This window comes from Thalassophryne amazonica, chromosome 10 (genome assembly GCF_902500255.1).
Source record: "Thalassophryne amazonica chromosome 10, fThaAma1.1, whole genome shotgun sequence".
NCBI lineage: Eukaryota > Metazoa > Chordata > Actinopteri > Batrachoidiformes > Batrachoididae > Thalassophryne > Thalassophryne amazonica.
The window spans coordinates 9,986,037-10,008,376 of record NC_047112.1 but is presented as its reverse complement, the minus strand read 5'-3'; the positions used below and the strand labels follow the sequence as shown (position 1 = coordinate 10,008,376).

Below are 22,340 nucleotides of genomic sequence, written 5' to 3'. Positions count from 1 at the left end.
CCTTAATCTCTTGCACCGTAGTAGCTGATGTAACTGTCTCCACCAGGGAGATGAAGAGTGGTTACCAAGTTAAAACCAGTCTAAATAAATAAGGACGTCATTGGAATGAGTGCACCAGTGGAGGTTTTAGGTTCTAAATACACTACAACAGTCAGTGTTCTTGTTCACTCACTTAAACGTGTTGCATGATTTTGCTAAATCTATCAAACTTGGGTTGTTTCCTAATGTGTTAGGATATTTATTGTACAATATGATTACTCAAAAATCATTGTCTAGTAACAACAACAATAATAATAGCTATTTATATAGGGCTTTCTCAGGAATCAAAGCACTAAACACAAAAAACCCCATCCAGTAATAAAAGAATAAACACCTGCACAAAAATCCCAAATTAAATTAAATTGCTGACATAAAATCAAAAGGACTTAGATTTTATTGTAGTTGTTCAAATGCTTTGGGCCAGCAATCTATGTCATTGGACTTTTTTTGTCAAAACGCGTGAAATAACATCAATATCTTGTCCAATATCTTGTATGTTTTTGCCCATCTTGTCTCTCCTATTTTTGGAATTTAACAGTACTTATGTTACATGCCACAGGTTGTGGTGTTCCCATGGCTTCCTCCAAAAATCCACTGTTCCCTTCATGTTGCAATCTGTGTCCATCTGATGATGTATTCTGTTCAAACCATGTCAAATAACATCCAATATGTTGTCCAATGCGCGTTTGTTGGCCCATCTTGCTTATTTGTGGAATTTAGCAGTCATTATGTTAGATGCCACAGGTTGTGGTGTTCCCAGGGCTTCCTCCAGAAATCCACTGTTACCTTCTTCATGTTGCAATCTGTGTCCATCTGATGATTTATTCTGTTCAAACCATGTCAAATAACATCCAATTTGTTGTCCCACACATGTTGTTGGTCCATCTTGCTTATTTGTGGAATTTAGCAGTCATTATGCTAACAGCACACGCTGTGGTGTGCACATGTGCTACACTGAGTTCCTGTCTATTGTTAAACTCGCCCCCAGGGAAATGCTGTGTTGCAAAGTGAGTTCCATATATAGAAAAAAAACTTACACTCATAAAATAGTGAGTTCTTTGGGCTCCACCCTTTTCTTTCAGGGTCACCACAGTAGATCTGATATGGATCTGCATGTTGATTTGGCACAAATTTTTCACCAGATGCCCTTCCTGATGCAACTCCATATTACATGGACTGCATCACGTGCACAGACGTTGCTCACAGTATTATATAATGATGATGTGACACTCATTTAGTTGGAGATTAATTTAGCATCGTAAAGCTCTGAGCGGAGCAAAGACTGTGAACAGCAAAATGTCAAGAGTGACAGTTCGATGAAAAGTGTCCTTGGGTACGCTTGTGGGGAAAGACTGGCGCAAAGAAAGCAATAAATTAGGCAACCTAATGAGCCATCTCAATTTGCTTGAAGCGCCGTCAGTTTGGAAACACAGAGATAAGAGGGAGGACACCTCAGCTGGCAGTGTGTTTTCTATCAAGGGACCACTGCAGGGAAATGCAAGAGTTACACCTTTTTAATTGGTTCATTGTCTGGCTGCTATTTTCAGGCGAAAGGTTTCAGTTGCCGCTTTGCACTGGGAAGACGACTGATCAGACGCTGTTGTTTCTAACCTCAGAAAGAGTTCAGCTCTTGGATTTGTGTTTTATTCACGAGGACAAACATTAGATGTTGTGTTTAGATTGTCTGGGAACAGCTGCATAAAGGAGCTAAAGAAAGTTTAATCTTGGTTTGAGTGTGTGTTGAAGAATTTTCCTCTTATCCACTCACATTACTTGGCTTATAGAGTTATAAACAGAAGGGCCAATTACACACACACACACACTCACACAGAGCGTACATCCAGAAAGTATAAGCGAAGTGCGCAGTGCATCTGCGCATGGGTGGGTCAAACGGGGGCAAAAATCCCACCTATCAAACTCACACCGCTCCCATTGAATTTCGGATACAGTAGCGTTAGCGGACTGTAAAAGTTAAGGCTTACAAGGATTGTTTCAAAGGCTTTAAGCCTTAAGCGACGCATACAATAATGACAAGTGCGCATTGTGCTTGTGAGTAGTTGGCAGGATGTTAACCCTCAAGCAACCGAGTGGGAGCATGTATCACCCTGGGCATATATTTTTGTGCACCCTTTTTCTATTTTTATTTATTTGTTTATTTTTGGTGTATAGTAGCTCTATGGGTGCACCCCCAATTTCATTTCGTACAATGACAATAAAGACTATTCTGTTCTATTATATTTGTTCATAGTATTTTGCAAGGATCGTCCAGCCCGCGTGGCAAGTTTAATCCAAAGTTGTGCGGGGTCACTTATGGCCCTGGGAAGATCTGAGATTTCAACATTATATTGCTGCAGCTTAATGTTGCATGCTAAATGTTGTCTCCCCCCCCCAAGCTGACGGTGGCGTGACTCAGGGTTGCTGCGAGACCTTCACCCACTTGCCTCAATTCGGATAACGGACTAATTGCTGTCTGAGGTAATTGGAGTGTAAACATAATTTCTCCACTGTGAGACCAGTAAAGTATATCTCATCTCATCTCAGATGGCATTGTGATTTGCCAACTCTAATCATTATATTTTACTGGCGCCGTCATATCTGGCCAATCTGGTGGAACCCTACATGCCGGCCCGGGCTTTGCGGTCCCAGGATGTGGGACTTCTCTGTGTTCCCAGGGTGAAGAAGTAGTCAGCGGGTCAAAGAGGTTTTTCTTATCGTGCACCTGCTCTGTGGAACAGTCTTCCTGTGACTGTGAGTCAGTCGGAGTCCGTGGACATTTTTAAGTCAAGATTTAAAACCTATTTTTATTCTCTTTCTTATGAATAGTTTTTATTTTTATCTGTTTTATTCTTTTACATCTGTTTTTAATTATGTATTTGAATTTTTTAATTTTTATTTATTTATTTTAATTTTTATGTTGAATTGTTCTGTCTGAGGCGTCTTGAGGCGGCTTTTGTTGTGATTTGGTGCTTTATAAGCTGATTAAATGTATTAAATTACTGTTTTTGAAGGAAGCCTGGCCAACAGAACTGGAATAGTAAGATTTACAGCTGCACAAGCCTTGACATTGATTCTTGATGCCCAGAGAATGAAAATGAGAATGAAAAGGATGATGGATAAACATATTAGAAAGTGAAATAAATATGAAGAACCCTAAAACAATCATTTATTTTGAAGTATTCCAATATAAAGTCAACGGGGTCATTAAAAACCTCACTTGGTCGTATTAGTCACTAAAAGAGCTTGGTCGCTTGAAGGTTAACAAACCCTGAAATCAGAGATTATGTCATATCAAACAGACTTCTTGTGAAGATTATTCATGCAAAGAGCTGCGCTAGCTTTGTATCAAGCAAAAAAAATTGTCAGGTGACAAAAATAGTAATTAATAATATGGGGGAGGTGATGGTCTAGTGGTTAAGCTGTTGGGCTTGAGACCAGAAGATCCTCGGTTCCCAGCCTGACTGGAAAATCACTAAGGGCCCTTGGGCAAGGTTCTTAATCTCCTGGTTGCTCCCAGTGTGTAGTGGGCACCTTGCATGGCAGCATCCTCACATCGGGGTGAATGTGAGGCATTATTGTAAAGCACTTTGAGTATCTGATGCAGATGGAAAAGTACTATATAAATGCAGTCCATTTATTTTAATTAATTGTCACTTGCTGTTGACAAAACAGTAAATAATTTCTATCTCAACCTCCACCCAGCTTTAAAATCAGTCCATAAGCTTTTGGGGGAACCCTGGTGATGATCAAGAATAATGAACCAATGAATTAAAACATGACATTATATATTTCTATCTAGTCCAGGCGAGGAGTTCTACATGATTTTATTAACTTGGAGGCTTGAGCTCATCCAGTATTACTGTTGGAGTTTGTAATAATATCAAACTGCTCCTCTGTGCCAGGGTGTGATTTGTATTTTTGCTTTAGTGGATTTCCAATTCATTCTATGTATGTAACGCCAAAACGCAGCGTACCAGAATCCCCCAGAACTAGAACGTATTTTCAGTTGCTGATGAAAAGTTGCATTCATCAGAATGATCCTCGAAAGTAAAATCCTAGTAAGCCATGTAGAAATCAGATGCTTCATATGCGAGTGCCAGTGAATTAAAATCACCTTTGCTCTCTTTTGCATCAAAGTCCATCAAAGTCCTGATCCCCATCAAAGTCCTTTTGTTTTTTTGTTTTTTGTTTTTTTTTTGCTCATGAGATTTTCTGTGGACATTTTAACGGTGCCATGATGTCATAACAGGAAAAGTGCAAGGAGGATACATGAGGACTGGACTGGACTTACACCCAGTTCAGGTGGCAGCAGAAATGTTGGCGATATTGCGTTTATTCAACAATGTGGGTGAATAAGCCTGAAACTGTTTGATTCAAAAACAATGTGATAAAAATGCATGAAGCCAGACCAATAGACACCGGACGAACGGAATGTCCAGGGAGGTCCAGCTGGAATAATTTATGGCTTGTCGCCTCGCTCATCTTATCAATTTTTCATTCCAGTTTTACATTTTTATCTGAGCTGGGTTTCTATAGAAACCAGATCTGGTCAGTTTACAGAATGAAGCCAGATTTAACCTTGTGTCTCTGGCTGAGAAGGAGGCGTTATTTTCCTCTTCTGGATTTGATCCCTATTGTTCCTCAGCAGTAACATTTGGTGTCATTTTGTCTGCTTGAGTAGCACAGCGAGACATTCTTCGAGGACACCTTTAGGATAAATGTGACACTCGGCCCCCGAGGCCTGAGTATGAACGCAACCACCTGTGAGTGGTGTGCTATTACCGCTGTCGGTTGGGGATGTCCGAGTCAAATCCTTATCTGGCGCAGCGCGTGATGAGGTCCTGTTAGCTGTAAATCACACCGCCAGAGTCATTATCACAGAGCCGGTCCTTACAAATGAGCTCTGCGGACTGGAGCTGGCAGGAATACTATGTGGACTCACCTCTGTTGTGGCAAAATAGAAAGATAATGGAAGCAGGTGACTGCCTTCCTCTCCTACATGGTGAGTAAACGTGGGTGAGAAGGAGAAGTTATTGTGGCCTTGGGATGAAGGCTGTGAATTTTGAATCTGTCTTTTGTCTCTTCGCCTCAGTGGAGTCTCATTAGTGTGTTGAAGGATGGGTGAGGAAAAACAAGGAAAAAAAAAAGAGTGCTTCTGTCTGAGACTGTACACTGTTCGAAACAAGAGAGGTGAGAGGAATGAAAGATGAATGAAGCACAGAGGAATAAAAAAAGTGGAAATCTTGAAATAAGTCTTTGTTACTCTGCACGGCCCGGATTTCATATTGCAGCGGTTCAGCAGAAATAAATATCATTTAACCTTCAGTTTGGCTCGTTAAGGCTTCATGACCTAAAAGTAAAGAGTTAATAATACTCTTTAACATGTCATAAAGAAGTCATTTACTTTGTATCACCTGAGAGAAAATGTTTGGAAAATTTCAGGAAAACTGTTGCCAACGTGTTTAAACATCCCCCAATTTTGATATTCTCAAGGACTGTCTCAAAACAAGCACAGTAAGCAAAAGCCCCTCGGTGACTTCTTTTTAACCTTTGGAACACAGTGTAAGCCTGCAATCTGATAGAAAACACGGCGCAAGGGAAGGTACATAAAGCTCAATAAGAAGTACCAGATTCAAAGGGACTTGTCCACATAGAACTTTCTATATTAACAGCAGAACCTCAAAATTTGACCTTATATGATTAGGAATCCAATGAAGTGAAGATAAAATTAGAGTAATGTGGTTGTTTTTTTCCCCTCTTGGATAGAACTTGAGCTGCAGCATTCTGAACCAGCTGATGACTTGTATTACGAGTGAGACACTCCAAAAATCAATACCAGGTGAAAGAAAAACATGAATGAATCTCTTTGCAACAGCCATCGACAGAATACAAGCAGAATAAGTCTCATTGTGCAAGTCAAATAACAATATGATCACCCTGAGATTTCGAGCTCTTTCATTATGATTAATGGGGAATCAAGAGCCTCAGATGTTATCAATTCCAGTTATTACTGCCACCACATTTTTCTCAATCTTGCAAAAATGCATGTGTCATAATCACGTCTGATGTTATGACACCAAGCCTTTGTATCTCACAAGAAAAAGAGCTGAATTGACCCTGAAAACCTGTGTAGTTCGACATTTGTCCACACAGGAAATTGATCAGGAATTGATAAGGGAACCAATAAAGAACCTCACCAATAATCAGAATTTATAATCACATCAATTTAAAATCTCATCAATTTCCATCCCTAATGATGAATAACATATCCACCTAATGATAATGTTAACTGATAATACTGGTAACACCTCTCCTTAGGTAAATAACCATTATCCCAGTCTTCTCTGAATTTATAGTCCAAAATTAAATGATGTTCAGCTTTTAACTGAAGCTAGACGATGTCGTAAATTCAGTGTGAGACAGATACCTTGAAATTATGGCCATGTAAAGCTGAGTATCATCAGCATAACTGTGAAAAGCATTCCCATAACGTCATTGTATCTTTCCAAGAGGTGATACTTAAAGTGAAAAAAACAAAGGCCCTAAAACAAAACCCTGAGGTACTCCATTTTTCATTTCTTGGGATTAGGACCTTAAAGGAATTGCCAACAGTTTTCAAGTTGATCTAACAAAAACAATGGTTATTTGCCACACATATCCATTTATGTTCACTTCAGCCAGGCTGATTGAGTGAGTTGTTGCTGCTCTGTATAAAGTAGCAGCTGCACACGATAACACCCGTACAGTCTGTGCACTTTACACCGGCTTTAACAATTGAACTGTTAACAACAGGCCTAGACTTGAAATTCATCTAAACATCTGTTTGAAGGGGATTAAACCTTTATGAGGTGCTTTAAATGATATTTATATCCAAGTTTGTTATTTTACTGTTATTTTAGCATGTCATATAGTGTTCTGCGGTGCTTCAGGTGGCCTTGATAGGTTCTTTCCTGTATGTCCCCATTGATATGTGTCGTCAAAAGCCTCCTAGCTGCCACAGTAACTAGGAATCACATAAATAAAGCTGGAATGAAACACCAGACGACTGTGAAGAGTTCTGCATTATTCATAAAAACAAAGTGTGCTGCTCTTGAGAGCGTTTCACAACAACTCGATTTTTTTTTTTTTAAGAAAGAACTTTGATTATATGTCCACACAGAAACAGTTAAGTATACAGAACTTTAAATGTTCCGTGTGTTGCTGACAAGACTGTAATAAAATGCATCTAGGAGGAAGAAGCTATGGTTAAGTTGGAGTCTTCTACGTGGGGATGACTGAATAATAATATTCTCATTATCCTTTGATACGGCCAGATGCTGCTGGGTGGCAGCTTTGCTCAAATTTGTAAAATAGTCATTTCTTTTTTCTCCTTCTTTATGTTCATCATACTATTGAGCGCCGTGCCTGCCTTTTCTGCCAGAAAACCGTTAATAAGTGGAGGTCCTTCAGCACACTGGGCCTTATCTTATCTTTTCCTGTGACTTGAAACCTTCAAATTATTTTTCCCTTTTGAAAACGTAGAAAGCAATTATATGTTTTTAATAGGAGGTGGCTGAATGGGGCAGGTGGTGGAACCTCAGACATTCGATTTGGAGAGGACTTTGAAGTAAAAAGGGGAGATTTGCTTCAGGAGCTTACTGTGTGTGCGTTCAGAGTGGAGTACCGCCACCATTTTTCCACCTTCTCCTCATAGGTTAAATATTAAGGGTGTAACAGAGACTTTAGTATTCAGCTGAAGTAGCCCCAGCCACAGCATGAAGACTGGGGCTGTAGAACATGAAGCCATGTGCTAAAAATCAAACTGGTTGTCCATGGGAATGTCCATTATTTACTGTGTGGTGCATGACTTATCATCTGCAATTATATAAGTAAGTCCAGTGTAGACCCTGAGACCCATTGGTATAGATTTTCATTAGTAAGTAGTGGAAGAGAGTCTGTTACCCTGGAAAGGAAGCCAGTCCATTGCTGGTTACTTCCCCAGCCAAGGCCAGTCCATGTTTCCATCTGGTTGGACTGGGATAATGCAGATACAGGTGTGGTTGGACGTTTGCTTACACTCATCATGTCGTGGTAATTGTGAGCTTTTAATGATGTCTTTGAATTGCTCTTTTGTCAGGGTGGAATGATTGTCCAGCATGCATCATTAATGACTAAACAAACAAGAATTTTGTATGCAAGTTTGAATTTTGGATCTTCTGTAATCCACACAGGGTCAAAATTATACATACATGCACAAATCTGTACATACATTCACTTAAATCTTTTAATAAGTGGTGCTGAAGGGTCTGCAGTGTCTTTTAACGTGCCACGGCCGAGGTCTATTAACTCCTCGTTAATGATCACAGTTTGTTGCTGGTAGTTTCTCTTTGCCAGCATAAAGAGGATGTTTGTGACAGCACTCATTGGACTGACCAATATTCAGAACAGTGGGAAAGTCCAAAGAACCCATTGAAGATCTAAGGTGTATGAAGTTGGGACGGTCTCTTGGAGCCATTTGTAAACAACCCCACATTCCAAGATCAGCACTTCAAACAATTGTACCACCTAAGTACAAGCAGTGATGCCGGTAACGCGTTACTCTAATCTAACCACTTTTTTTTGTAACGAGTAATCTAACGCGTTAATCTTTCCAAATGAGTAATCAGATTAAAGTTACTTCTCCAAGTCACTGTGCGTTACTATTATTTTTGCATTGTGGGTCGACAGCAGCATTAAACTTGGTCCGTGGGCAGGAGGTCGGGGTTCAACTGAACTACACACTTTAAGCGAGCTGTGAACTTGTCCTCACCTCTTAAAGCGCGGTGAAAACAGCACACCCGCACTGAGCTTTACAAAGTCATTTTTATGCTTTATTTTTCTCCTTTATTTAGAATTCTGAGCTGAGCCGCTCCGTATCGTCTCGTTAAAAACAGCTGATCCTCCGCGATGCGTCAACAACTAACACTATTTTCCACTCAAATGCACCTAAACTCTCTTTCTGAGGACCACATGATGTGAAAACACAATAAAACTTTCTTACCTGTAAATCTGGTCATGTTTTCTGCATAAATAAATGTTATCTATTCTTTGTGCTCAAACACCAAAGCAGGGGCGAATCCAGATGGAATGGGGGCGTGGGGCAGGTGTGCCCCCCTCCCCCACAACACCCCTAGATTAAAGGTCCAGTTTTGAAGCCGTTTTTTTTACTACAACTACTAATACTACTTAAAATAATAATAATTTTGACAAGTAAAATGTTTATAGAGAATTTAAATGTTAGAATTTAATAGTTACATTTATAAACAATGTAGGTTAGAAATTGCAAGTTTTACTGTTACAGTGCTGTCAACAGTTAAATATGAGGTCAAGAAAGATTATTTTACTTTTTATAAAACAAGTATTTATTTTCATTGAAGTCAAGAAAGGGTGACTATAAAGTGAGTTTTGGCAAAACAGGTATCATTGTCATGTTGAGGTGGCAGAGGGTTGTTGTCGGCAGCTGGGGAAAGTAACTAAAAAAGTAACTAGTAATCTAACTTAGTTACTTTTACAATTGAGTAATCAGTAAAGTAACTAAGTTACTTTTTCAAGGAGTAATCAGTAATTGGATTACTTTATCAAAGTAACTGTGGCAACACTGAGTACAAGTTAGTCAGATGTGTCACCACTTTGCAAAGGTCTGTAAGAAGATCCAAACTGTCACCCTCAGATGAGAGGAAACTGGTTAGGATGTTCAGGAACAACCCAGGAGCTACCAAGGCTCACTCACCAATGGATTGAATGGGGGAAAAATGACATTGGCTCAACACTGAACACCTCTTGCTCATTCTTCCTTCTGTATTTGTCCGCTGTCTCCGGTACAGGTTCACCTGCTGAAGGATCAGCTGAATGCAGAGGCCGCGGCGCGACTGGAGGCCCAGGCTCGAGTCCACCAGCTCCTGCTGCAGAACAAAGACCTGCTGCAGCACATCTCTCTGCTGGTGAAACAGATCCAGGAGCTAGAGACTAAGATGTCTGGACCCAACATCAGTGAGTGGATCTCAGACATCGTACGCAGGCATCGACATAAAGCATTTGGACTTTTTTTTACTTGTCCTGCATCAGCGGGTAAAATGCGGATAAAGTTTATTCATTTAAATTGGAATTAAAATTAAATTGGGTTAACACAATGTGTAGACACACGTGCACAAAAATGAATAATGACTGTAATATAGCTTTACTCTTACCCTTGTGAGGTCATATTAAATGTAGACGTCCTGTCCGTGTCCTGAGGTCCATCAGGCTGGTGCTTATCCCCGAATTCTGTAGCATGACGTGGACGTGAGTCTAGCCAAGTCCCATTTCTGCCCCCTTAACCCTCCGTTCTAGTCTACCCCTCTCCTCTACCAGTTCCCATCAGGGGGTTGGGTATCCTGATTCTCCTTTGGATGGAGGGTTTGGACCACAGAGCCCTTCAAATGAAGGTGTTGTTTTTTTGTTACACAACATATGATGTCAAGTAACGATATAGTAGTGATGCCTTGTTTCATAGGTAATATTTTGACCTCTATCACTTGCCGCTAGGGGTGCTGGATGGGTGGACTGGGATGATGCAGATGAAGTGCTTGATGCACACACCTGGAATCAAACCGCAATCTATACATTGGTAGTCCAGCTCCTATCTTGCAGAGCTACCTCTTCTATAGTAACTGTGCTATACATTATTTGACCTGTAGATGTCAGTAGTCTCCAATGAGCTGTTAATGTGGTGTCAAGTTAAAAAAAAAAAAAAAAAGCAGCCAAACTAGACAAATTCCATCTTGTGGTAGATGTTCTGGGTTCACAATCCATCACTTGTGTTTTTAGTTCTTTGTCCACTTGAAGAGCTTCCCGAAGAAAGACAAACACAATTAGACAAGTCAGTTTGTCCCGAGGTTTGTACAATGACGTGGTCCATTTCACTGAGCTCTGCATTAATTAATGAGGTGGAGAAAATGAAAAATTTCTCCACTTTTAACTACATATTTGCACTTGTCCAGTTCAGATAAGATGAGAGTACCTCTGGTGGCGAACACGTTTTCGACTTAGATCATCGTTAATATTGAATTGGGCTGTAGGATTGGGGCAGAACAAAGAGTGACAAGATTTCTATCGTCCAGAAGAAAACCTGCCAAAATGTGGTATAATTAAAAAAAAAAATCTTACTCCTTCATTTTTCTGTCCATCCAGTCTCATCACCGTGGTTACTCAGCTGTCATGTTTGCTTCCTATTTGTGTCACGTACTCGGTGTCTTCAGCAACCTTCCAAAGAGACGTGTGACAGAAAAAGTTTGCAAACTGCGACCAAACCAGACTCATGTCTGACCCTGCAGCCACCCAGAGCCCTCGCCACCGCACAGACACGGATTCACTGTGTTTGGACGTATTTCTCATCCTGTCTTCAGCTTACACTCCGGCTGTCACCTGACGAGAAACCGACTTTTACCTTGTCAGAAACACTTCAGGAAGTCAGTGGGGAATAATAGTTTCTCTTGTTGCTGCTCCTCTGCACAGTGTGGCTCTGTGACTCACCTGTAACTCAAACGGAGAAGTAATTTATTTTACTGACAAATCCGTCAAACACAGACGTAATTAAACCTGATCTTATCACAACCCAGACTGCTGAGTGGGGAAACAGCCGCTTTCACTCTTTAATTTTTAGACGTTTAGCAGCGGTGACACATTTTTGTCTTTATGTGGATTATACTGGTTAGTCACAAGAACTAGAACCTTCTGTCAGGTTTGAGCTTCAGGGCTGCTGGAGTTATGAGGTTAGTGGAGCTGTTTGAAGAAAAACAAAAGTCCAAATCTATATTCGGGTCCTGGTGCTTCCCGTCTTACTCTGTGGTTGTGAGACTTGGACACTAACCAGTGACCTAAAGCGATGACTAAATGGTAACCAGACTGCATTTCTATAAGGCTTTATCATCTGAATCGGAAGCTCAACGTGCTTTACAATGATGCCTTACATTCACCAATGTCAGCGTGTTGCCATGCAAGGCGCTTAACAGCACACCAGGAGTAACTTTGAGATTAAGGACCTTGACCAAGGGTCCTTTTGTGATTTTTCCAGTCTGATGGCGATGTGAACAGAGGATCCTTTAGTCTCAAGCTCTCCTGGTACTCCTTGGATATTGCTGGAAAACTTTTCGTCAAACGAGGGAAAGTCAACTATGACATGGCCATGTGGCACATTTTTCTGTGCATGACCCAGCACATACAAGGGGCGATGGCGAAGTTTTGAACCGGACCCAGAAAAAGTAGGGTTCTCCATCTTTTTCATTCTGAGAAACAACATTTCTTAAGAATGTGTGACATTTTGACTCACTGGGTGCAATTTTGAGAAATGTTGGAATGAAAAAGATGGAGGACCCTAGTAGAGAAGCTTGAATCTTCGACTGGACTGGGTTGCTTGACGCGAGGACGTTTCGCTTCAAATCGCAGAAGCTTCCTCAGCTAAAATTCTTGCTCTGGTGGTCTGACTTCTGTCTTGACTCTTGTAGAGAAGAAGTCTCTCTAAGAAGCATCAAGCGGATGAGAGTCTACCTCTACGTAGACCTCTAGTACGGCAGTCCGGCGCAGGTTACTTCCCCCAGTTAACCCCGGTACCCATTTACAGTTTTGTGGACTGAGACGATTTTGATTAAGTGCGTTGTCCAAGGACGCAGACAGGTAGCATGAGCGAGATGTGAACCCAGGTCTACATATTTGCAGGACACCTCCTTATGCACTCAGCTACCTGCTCTACAACATCCAAGGTAACAGGAGAAAACAAAAAAACATGATTGACTGACCATCTGATCTGTGCTTCTGAGCACCACCCCAGTCAAATCCCGACCTTCAGAAAATCTGTCAAATAACTAATAATGACATTTGAATGAATCAAGGGTGAAAAATAAGAGAAAAATCAGAGTTGTGAAAGTAAGAAGTTAATGTTTGTCCTTGTAGTGGTCGTGTGTCCTCATGTTGCTGTTGGCAACAAGAAAAATTGCCATCAATAATGATATTTTGTCAGTGCAAATTAAAAGAAAATATAAGAAAATAAAAGAAAAATTTAAAACATGAAGGTATTTTTTAAGTGAACTGTATCCAAGAACATCTTTGCAAAGAAGATTGATGCCAGGTCAGTGGATTGAATTTTCAAAACTATTTTCTTTTTATCCACTCTCTTAAGTTTTCATTCAGTTGATACTTGTGGAGAACATAAATGAATGTATTCATGAATTTTGACAAACAATTAGGGAATTAACCCTGTTGTCTGATTTGCGGACGTTAATGCTGGATTTTATGGTAGCAAATTGAGTTTTCCAGGTGACATATTAGCGGCTATTTGCGACTGTAATCCAGCATTAACGTCCACAAATCATCAGACACAAGGAGGTTATTCCCATTCTAATCTATTTCCATCATTTGCATGGTTTATTTTTCTGTAAATAATTTGGTCGGCGAATTTGGTCGATATTTTATGGTCGGAAATCTCATATCATTAACCAATCAGATTCGCGGAACAAATGTAATTGGATTAGAATAAGGAATCTACTTGCAGATGTTGGGTTGTCTAGGTATTTGTAAGCATCACTTACTTTTCTACTTATCTACAATATTAATTCGTCCTGCCGCGTCCTACTTTTATGTGACTTTTTGGCAAGGTTGTGCCTGGTGAGAGCATAAAGAATAAAAATTCAGAGCAGTGCTTGGTAAATTGTCGAGCAGAGAATTTCAAGATCAGCTCCAAACAAGCTTTATGCCAAAACCCAGATTGTTCAATCCTGGATCTGGTGTTATGTTGACAAATTGATTGAAACCGCATCATCAGTTTCTGTCACGGCGCACAGAGGAAAACGTTGTCAGGAAGAAGAACAGAGTGTGTTTTTATCAGGTCACAAGCGGCGCCTGTCTCAAATGATTAATTAGCCTGAAGGAAAAAGTGTGGGCGCTCATGCTGATTAACATCGTAGTCTTTGTGCTTTTCAGCAGTTTGTGGCTTTGCAGCGATATTTGGGATGAGAACAAACAGCAGAGTGATGCAGCTTGTGTTTGGGAATCCTGCTGAGTGACGAATGCAGGCTCTCGCTTCCAAAAAAAAAAAAGTGTGGTCGAGCAAAGTGTAGCAAACACTGTTGAGCTAAATATCATCATGTTTATACATTTTACTTTTTATTTTTGCACCTCTTCAAAAAAAAAAAAAAAAAATCATCCATTTGTCCACTCGTGTGTTGGCATGGGGGGAGAACACAAACGCCCACGCAATGTCCATTTGAGCCTATGTGCAAATATAACATTGTTGGGAGGACTCGCAGTGAGTTGGTGATGTTTCTGGCGAGAAATGAGAAAAATACAAACATCTGGGTGTGAAGAAGAAAGGCCAATTACACAAAGACACCAGCAAAAATATCTATTTTCAGAGACGAGGGATTTTTACAGCGTACTTTAGTCATGTTTTGCCTTTTGCACTCCCTACCCAGGCCCCACCCCTCACCAAAACCAGGCGGAAAATCTGAAGTCACCGAGAACAAATCTGTCCCTGACAGTCTGCTATTGTGTGATAGATGTCTAAAAGGCCAACTGAGCTCTTTCCGGATGTTAGAACTTTTCACCCTGTTGGAACTGACATAAAATGAGAGCTTTGTCTTTAGGCTTCTTCGTCTTCACCATGACAGTCTTAAGGGCCTGTGTGAACAGAGTGTGTATGTGGCAAGGTGCTGGTGAATGCTTTATCTCAGCATTTCCATTGTGGGTTTTATTTTGATGACAATACACAGCTAACAACAAGCCTACAATGTGTACAGTGATAAAGTCGCAACCCTCTCCAGCGACATTTAGAGTCCGTCCAATCTGCTCCCATAGATGATTTTGTACAGTTATAGATGGAGGCGGCCAAAATGAGGTCATCCTTCATTCTCTTGTTTGTCAGAGTGAAAACACTTGCTGCATCTGATTGGTTGACTGAAAAGGCTTTGCAGTATCTGAAAAATTGCTGACTACTCTTAAAAAGACATGAGATGGGGCGTTTTGTTCCTCTAGGCATCCATCTGGGGCCTCATGCAGTCTGTTCTTATTTGAAACAATTGGAAAAAAATACCTAAATATCATCCAATTACTGCTCATGCTGTTCCAATCTGCCTCTTAATCCATTTTCCCCTCACTTGTGAATTTGACACCAAGACACGTGAACTTTTCACTCAGGGGAAATAAACCATTCCGACCGAGAGGGAGCATTCTGCAGCTTCCAGCAGGGAATTCCAGCCTCAGGTTTAGAGCTGCAGATTATCAACATAACCACCTCACACTGAGATGCAAAATGTGCCAGTGTGCACTCAAGGTTGTGATCTGAACACACCATCAGAATACATCAACTGCAAAGAGCAGCAGTGCCATCCTGCAGCCGCCGTCACCGCCGTCAGCTGCACCTCCACGTTCTGTCCTTGACAATCACAGACTTGATGACGAGGCACAAGCCTGACGAATCCAGCACCCACCGAGCATGTTTGAGGTTCGTGTTGAGGGTGCGTACACAACCCTGATGAAAGTCCTTGAACAGTCACTGTGAGGGCGGTGTCCGAAAAAAATGGAAATAATCCAAAAATCGGCAGTTGGTCTTCGGACTCTAATGGTTATTTTCATTCTTAATGAATTTGTTGATGCTTTTATAAATAGTTAGCGTGTTAAATATCTTGCAATTCAGATAAAATGCCTAAATTATGATTTGATTATCAAGATAGTCTTGAGGTGATTATTCACTGGAACAACCTGAATGGGAAGTAAACTAGAAATAACTATTTGAAAATTTTTTTCACTTTTCTCCTTTCCTTTTCCTGTTTGCATGCTCACCCTTTCTGTCCAGTGGGATCCCAGGACAGTCTGCTGGAGATCACCTTCAGGTCCACAGTGCCTCCTGTGATCTGTGACCCCACCACGCCGAAACCAGAGGTGACTGTCCTGAACATGCCCCCGTTGACCGACCAGAATAGCAACGCCTTCTCGTCCTCCAACGGGACTCTTGGAAGCCTCCTAGGTAGGGACCAGTGTCTTCTCAAACTGGAGTGTTTCCGTTTCTTTCCGGGACCTCCGGGGCCTCCACCTCCTCGACCCCCCACGCCTCCTCTGCCTCTCAAGGTTGACAGGCCAGAGGGCAAAGGTGAAGAGATCTCTGAGATTACAGCCGAGTTGTTGGCCCGTGATGGCAAATCCCTGGGCTGCCTGGACTTTGCCAGATTTCGAGAGTCAGGTATCGCCTCAGAGTACGAATCGAACACTGATGACAGTGATGATAGGGAGGAGGACGAGGATGAGGCGGAGGAGGAGGAAGGGGAGGAGGAGATGGAGTTTTATGGCTGGGGGACAGATGAGGAAACACTGAGGCTGCTCAATGTTCTGAACAATCGGGGAACTCCTGATTGCCTTGGAGATGAAATTGTGGTCTAACATACGACCGTGTTCCTCTGAAGAAACCTCATGTTGAGATAAAACTCAGAAACCTCTTATTGTTCATCAAAATCTGAATTCTTTGTGGGACAAACCCTGCAGAGGGCAACTTCAGTCAGATAACGTTATACAAGGTTTAGACCAACATATTTCTCTGATAATATATTGGAACATGATGCATTATTGTTGTTATTACACAATATACAAACACACTGTTCCGATATATTCAGGTGCAGACTATACCGCTGTGTAGACTATACATGGGTTGAAAGTGGATTCGCCTGTTTTATATTCTGCCCAAGTCCAATTTATACTGTGAGGTATTTATTTATTTATTTATTGGATTAGGTATGTCATGAGAACGATACATCATTGTCAAGTCAATACTAAAATCCTGAAAATGCGACTTGTTTTCTGCTGTGTGGGTAGTATCAGTGGTACAGAGGATGCAGTTTTTCTGCTTCTGCTGTTGAAGTGCAAGAATAAAAAGAATTGCCGCAGCAGCAGAAATTGACTTGCGCCCGGGCATCTGTACAATGTGTAAAGTGTGCATTAGCCTAGCCCTACAGTGTCAAGAGCTTGTGCGTCTTAGCACCTCGCCAGGACCTACAGTAAAGTCAGAGATAGTTAGCTGCAACATAACATTATGGTTGGTAATAAAAATGAAAGCTGGCCAAAGGAAAAAGCCACAGAGCTGTGATGAGATTAAGATTGCCGAAGCCGTGACTGCCAGGCTTCGCTTCTCCAGCAAGTAACGTCATAGTCATTATTAACTAAACATATAGAACAACTCCACATCAACTAGCTCTTATTAGTTTAATTAACTGCTGTAGATTTTTATTTGTATATTGCGTGTCTGGATAATACAATTTTATTGTATGTATTTAGTCAATTTGTTTATTTTTAATTAAAGTTTAACGGAATAGATATTTTTGTTCTCCAAACAACACCGCTAGGGATGTGAATCTCAGCACTGACAAGGATTCGATACGCATCTCGATACACTATCAGCGATACAATACATCTTGCGATACATGACGACACATGATGATACCGACGATATGATGCAATACGATTCACCCCTGTTCCCGATTCAATGCGATTTGATATGTATTTGACCGCGATTCAATTCTTCACAATGCGATACGATGCAGTTTGGTGCGATATGATGCGATTCAACATGATGCGAAGAAATTATACCAAAAATTTAAATAGAAAATAAGAAGCTGCAATTCAGTATAGTACTATGGTATTGTTCTTCTTCTTCTGGTTCTAACAGAGGCAAAGGATTTGTTTTACTTCTTATAAGCAGTAAATGTACCAGATGCAACATTAAGGAACAGGAATCAGTTCCATCATATGGGGAACTTGTTTGATCACACTGTCAGAACTGAAACAGTAAAACAACGTCACTCTCAATGAGTGACTTAAAGCGAGAGTACCGTCTTGGCAAAAGTAATTTGTGATACTTTCTTACCAGTGTTGCGAGTGGAGCAGCGGCGGCCACGGGATTCTTTCCAAATGACCTGCGTCTTGTCAAGTTTCCCATCTTAAAAAAAAAAGCCAAAATATCTCCAAGCGCCTGATTTAAATGTTTTAGGTGTGTCAGAAATGTCTTCCAACTGCTTGCTGCTGTTCTCGCGGGCCTCCATTTTGAAATAGATTTTTTTGTGGTGGAAATGTGCTTTCAGGCTTCTGTCAGTGATGGTGCATTCAATGTCCCTGGGGGGAAAAAAAAATCGATGTACGCACGCAGCGACTGATGCAATGCGATTTCAGATGACAATTGAATCATTGCACACTGAATGAATCGATACCACGCATTGCGGACGTTTGTATCTAGATATCAATTCGTATCGATTAATCTCCATATCCCTAAACGCAGCTGTTTTACCTCATTGACCTCTGTTTTTATTAAATTAAGTTTTTTTTTTTTTTTTTTTAATGGGAACCAATTTGGTATCAGGAATTGTGTACTTTCATTGGTATTGGTATCGACTGCTAAATTTTTTGGTTTTGTGACAACCCTATTTAGGATAGTATATTTCATGTTACATAGGCCAGATCACCTCTTCCCCATGGAGGCAGCATTCAGTTTCGATATTATTTCACAGTCTGATGATACAATAAATTGCAATACACAATTTTAATTGCTTATATGTAGTAGCGTAGTGGATCAAAGCTGATCTGTGATCCATATGACCCCCCACCCAGTTCGGCACACACGTGAACCACGGATTAATTACAAAGTTTACTTATGTGTGATTTTTGTGTCTTGTTGACTTTTAAGTGCATTGGACACCTTGTTTTCATTTTCCATTCAGGATCACAGGCAAAACGTCCTTGTTTTCATTGCTCATTAAGTTTATTTTGTAAGATGGAAAGCAAAGTCGTATTTGTATCTTTTTTTCTTTCTTTTTATCTATTGGTCCAGTCTGGGTTTTGCACTCTGTGACACCATAGTTGCACCATGGTATTGATGTCATTAAAATGTCAATGCCATCAAATACGTAATCGAACAATGTAATAGCTTCCCAACAATATTATAAAATGCCTTAATGATAATGAAATAATATATGTACCAATCAGGCAAAGACTTGTTATATTATCAAGAGATTGTCATATTCTTGATTTGTAGCTTTTAAAAATGTTTTAAGGCTTCTTATCAACTTTCTCAGTTTGGTTGCTGCAACAGTTGGTGGCGCCAGAGTAGTCGAAGTGGAAACAAGACACTTGGTGACAAAAATCATAGTATTGTCTGCAATTACATTATTGGTTGAAAGTTTTTTATTACATAATCAGATTTTATTTCATGTTGGAGTTATGTGGAGATATTTATTACATTATTGGGAAATTATTGCGTTATTTGGTCCTACGGGCAGGGTTGGGTAGGATTACTTTGAAGGAATACATGTGGATTACATGTATGTATGTACATACATTTGGATTACTTGTAATCTGATTACTTTTGGATTACATTTCAAAGTAATCCTACCCAACCTTGTCTACGGGGCATATTCTGAACTAGAGCAATATATTCTACCATAACCCAAAATATAGTCTGGTGTGTAAACTAGGGGAATCGTAGTTCACAAAAGCCACGGTTTGGATTGAATATGGTTTCTAAGATCGTCGGATCACTTTTCAGATCAGCAACAAAATTAAAACAAATAATACGTTTGTTTCAGTTTTTAGGAAAAAAAAAACCTAATGGGCAAAGAAAACAAACTTTTGCTTGTGGTCCTTGTGAAAACAAGATGTCCACTGTTCCACATAATATTTCCAAATAAAAATACTTCATTGGTATTTTAAATTGCAATATGCACAGTAAATGGTGAATTAAAAGTATGTATGATAAAATAATGAAATGTAATAGCATTGTTTATAACCCACCAGGATAAATACATTCGTATTACCACCAACACTGATGAGCATTTATTCAGATCAGTGGTCCTGTCAAGCAGACGCTTTGGAAAAGTCCAGAATACAGTACTTATACAGTTATTTTCCAGAGCTGTGGATTTTTTGCCAGCTCGGCTGTGCACTCCCAGTGAGCTCAAGACTGTACAAGGAAGGAGACAACAGACATTTCACCCTTAATTCCCTTAATTTTTTTTTTAAGAGATTCTGTTGGTTTTTGAATCCAGACGTGTGCACAGGCTGCTCTCTGTAGTGGACCACGAGACTGTTTAAACTGGCTGCATGAATCCGCAGCTGTATTTCTTCCACTCACACTTTTCACCGTTAATGCATCAATGACTGACACTTTTGAGTATGCACTAAGCTGTTTTTCCAGCAGAGCATGAGGTTTTTTAACACGCTGTGTTTACAACTGAACGACGTGCACGTGCAGCGGCAGCCCCTCCTCTCACAGTGTGATTTTACTACAACTACATCAAAATTAACATAGTTATCACTTTAAAAACAAGTCACCATGACACAAAATCACATTTATGTAAGCTTTGCAATTGCAAATGCACATGCATCGTGAACCGTGGGGGGACGGCCCGTCTGGACCACGTATCAACTATGATCCGCTACACCACAGGGAATAACTATCCTGGGCTATTTTATACCTTGGGGTGTTTTTTGGGGACTTGGGCCAGAATATACCCTGGTATAGTTTGACAGGGGGTTCATCTGGTCTGCTACACCAAGTCTGTATGAGGAGCAGATTTTGCAGTTTCTAATCTTTCAAACTGGAGTAGAAATCATGCAGGTACCTGGATGTGACTATGAATTCAACCCAAGCAATTGTGGTGTCGAGTTTCTCAGAGGTTAGTTCAGGGTCAGATCTGGATTGGGAGCATAGCCGGCAGCGATATTGTCAGATAAGACTGAGTGGCCGATGGACTCTTATCCTTTGTGGAGTGAAGGATAAAGAGTGACACTTCTAATGAGGACTGAAGAGAATAATGTCAGACTTGAGCCAAATCTGAGCAGGAACTGGGCTCAGAATTAATTATTTTTTCCATCCACAGAACTGTTGGTCCCCCCAGTGCTTTGGTTGGCTTATGTTTTTTGTTCTGAACACAGTTTGTTGATTTGGTAGTCAGAGCATGTTTGCACTCTTTCCACATGTCCACACGTCTCCCCTGCTTTGTAATTTATGTAAATCTGGGATTAGTTGGATGCTGAAGAACTCCTTTTATTTCTTTCTTCATCCTGGTGACAAACACTTTTCACTCGTGCCAGAGCGGCGGCTCACGGACGACAAGCCAGACGTGATGCTGTTTGATTGTAACTGCTTCTGTGTCAGGTTTCCAGTCACAATGCAGGATTAAAGTGTTCTGTTTGTTTCACAAAGAAAGTCATAAAGTTTTGTGTGTCTGTGCTGCAACCGCTGTTCATCACTGCAGCATCTGTCCAACGAAGTCCAGGCGCTGGCAAAGGTAGATGCCGCAGAGATTTAAAGAGGAATGAGGCCATCTCTCATTGTGCATGCTGTCTTTTGCAGAGCTTAATCCTCTTGATAGGATCAAACCGATCTAGAGAGAAACCAGGAAAGTCGTCAGATTTAGTGGCCCTTCCTCTCAAGGTGTTTCTTTTAAAGTCAGGCGAAGATTCTATCTGTCATTTTATTTCTCTGAAGTCACGGTGGGTATTTTTACCGAGGCTTTCCAAGTCTGACATGGGAACTAAGTCTGGATTCTGTCTGTAAAGGTGCCGCTATACTTCAAAGGGAGAGGAGATTTTGGGCTAAAACGGTGCCCTTCAGAGGTCAGGTGTCAGTGACTCCCGTCTCTGTGATCCCATCATCAGAACTTTTCCACTGCCAGTCCAGCTGGGATTGGACAAAATATAACACGATTGGTTGCATCACAGACAGGAAAATGGTCCTCAAATGCTAATGCTGGCATCAGCCAATCAAGAGTAGGGTTAACGTAAAAGTTGCCAAACAATATTTGCTGTTTTCATTGCTTAGCAAGTATAGAAACTGTGACCTCCTCACTCAATTCCTTCAACAGTGTCACTACCCCTCTGATTTTTGGTGTTACTCTTCTACAACAAACCTTTGCTGAGACGAGGTGGTTTACACGCATTCTGCACACTTTGATTTGGAGCCCTAACGTCATGAACTACAGCACACAGTCTAGAGTGCATAGCACAGCATTGTCCTCAAGACACACACACACACACACACACACACACACACACACACACACACACACACACACACACACACACACACACACACACACACACACACACACACACAAGACTGTTTCACTGTTGGTGAAATTCTATTGTACCTGCATTAATAGTAAATGTCCACCAGGTGGAGATGTTGCTCCATTTCAAGAACATTGAGTACTGCAATGGGTACAACAATTAACCTGTTGTTTATAGTTGTGGTGTGAGAGACGTTTTCATACAGTCTG

At 40.8% G+C, this 22,340-nt stretch overlaps 1 protein-coding gene across 2 annotated transcripts in view; it reads left to right on the top strand.

Annotated features, from left to right (window-relative positions):
- The window catches only part of nos1apa (nitric oxide synthase 1 (neuronal) adaptor protein a), a 284,458-nt gene extending 267,954 nt beyond the window's left edge, over positions 1-16,504 (top strand). For both annotated transcript variants that reach the window (XM_034179422.1, XM_034179421.1), the window contains exons 9-10: positions 9,879-10,044; positions 15,878-16,504. In XM_034179422.1, the coding sequence (XP_034035313.1) occupies positions 9,879-10,044; positions 15,878-16,458 (747 nt within the window). In that variant the 3' untranslated portion in view covers positions 16,459-16,504. The remainder of the gene's footprint in view (positions 1-9,878; positions 10,045-15,877) is intronic.
- The last annotated feature ends 5,836 nt before the right edge of the window (positions 16,505-22,340 follow it).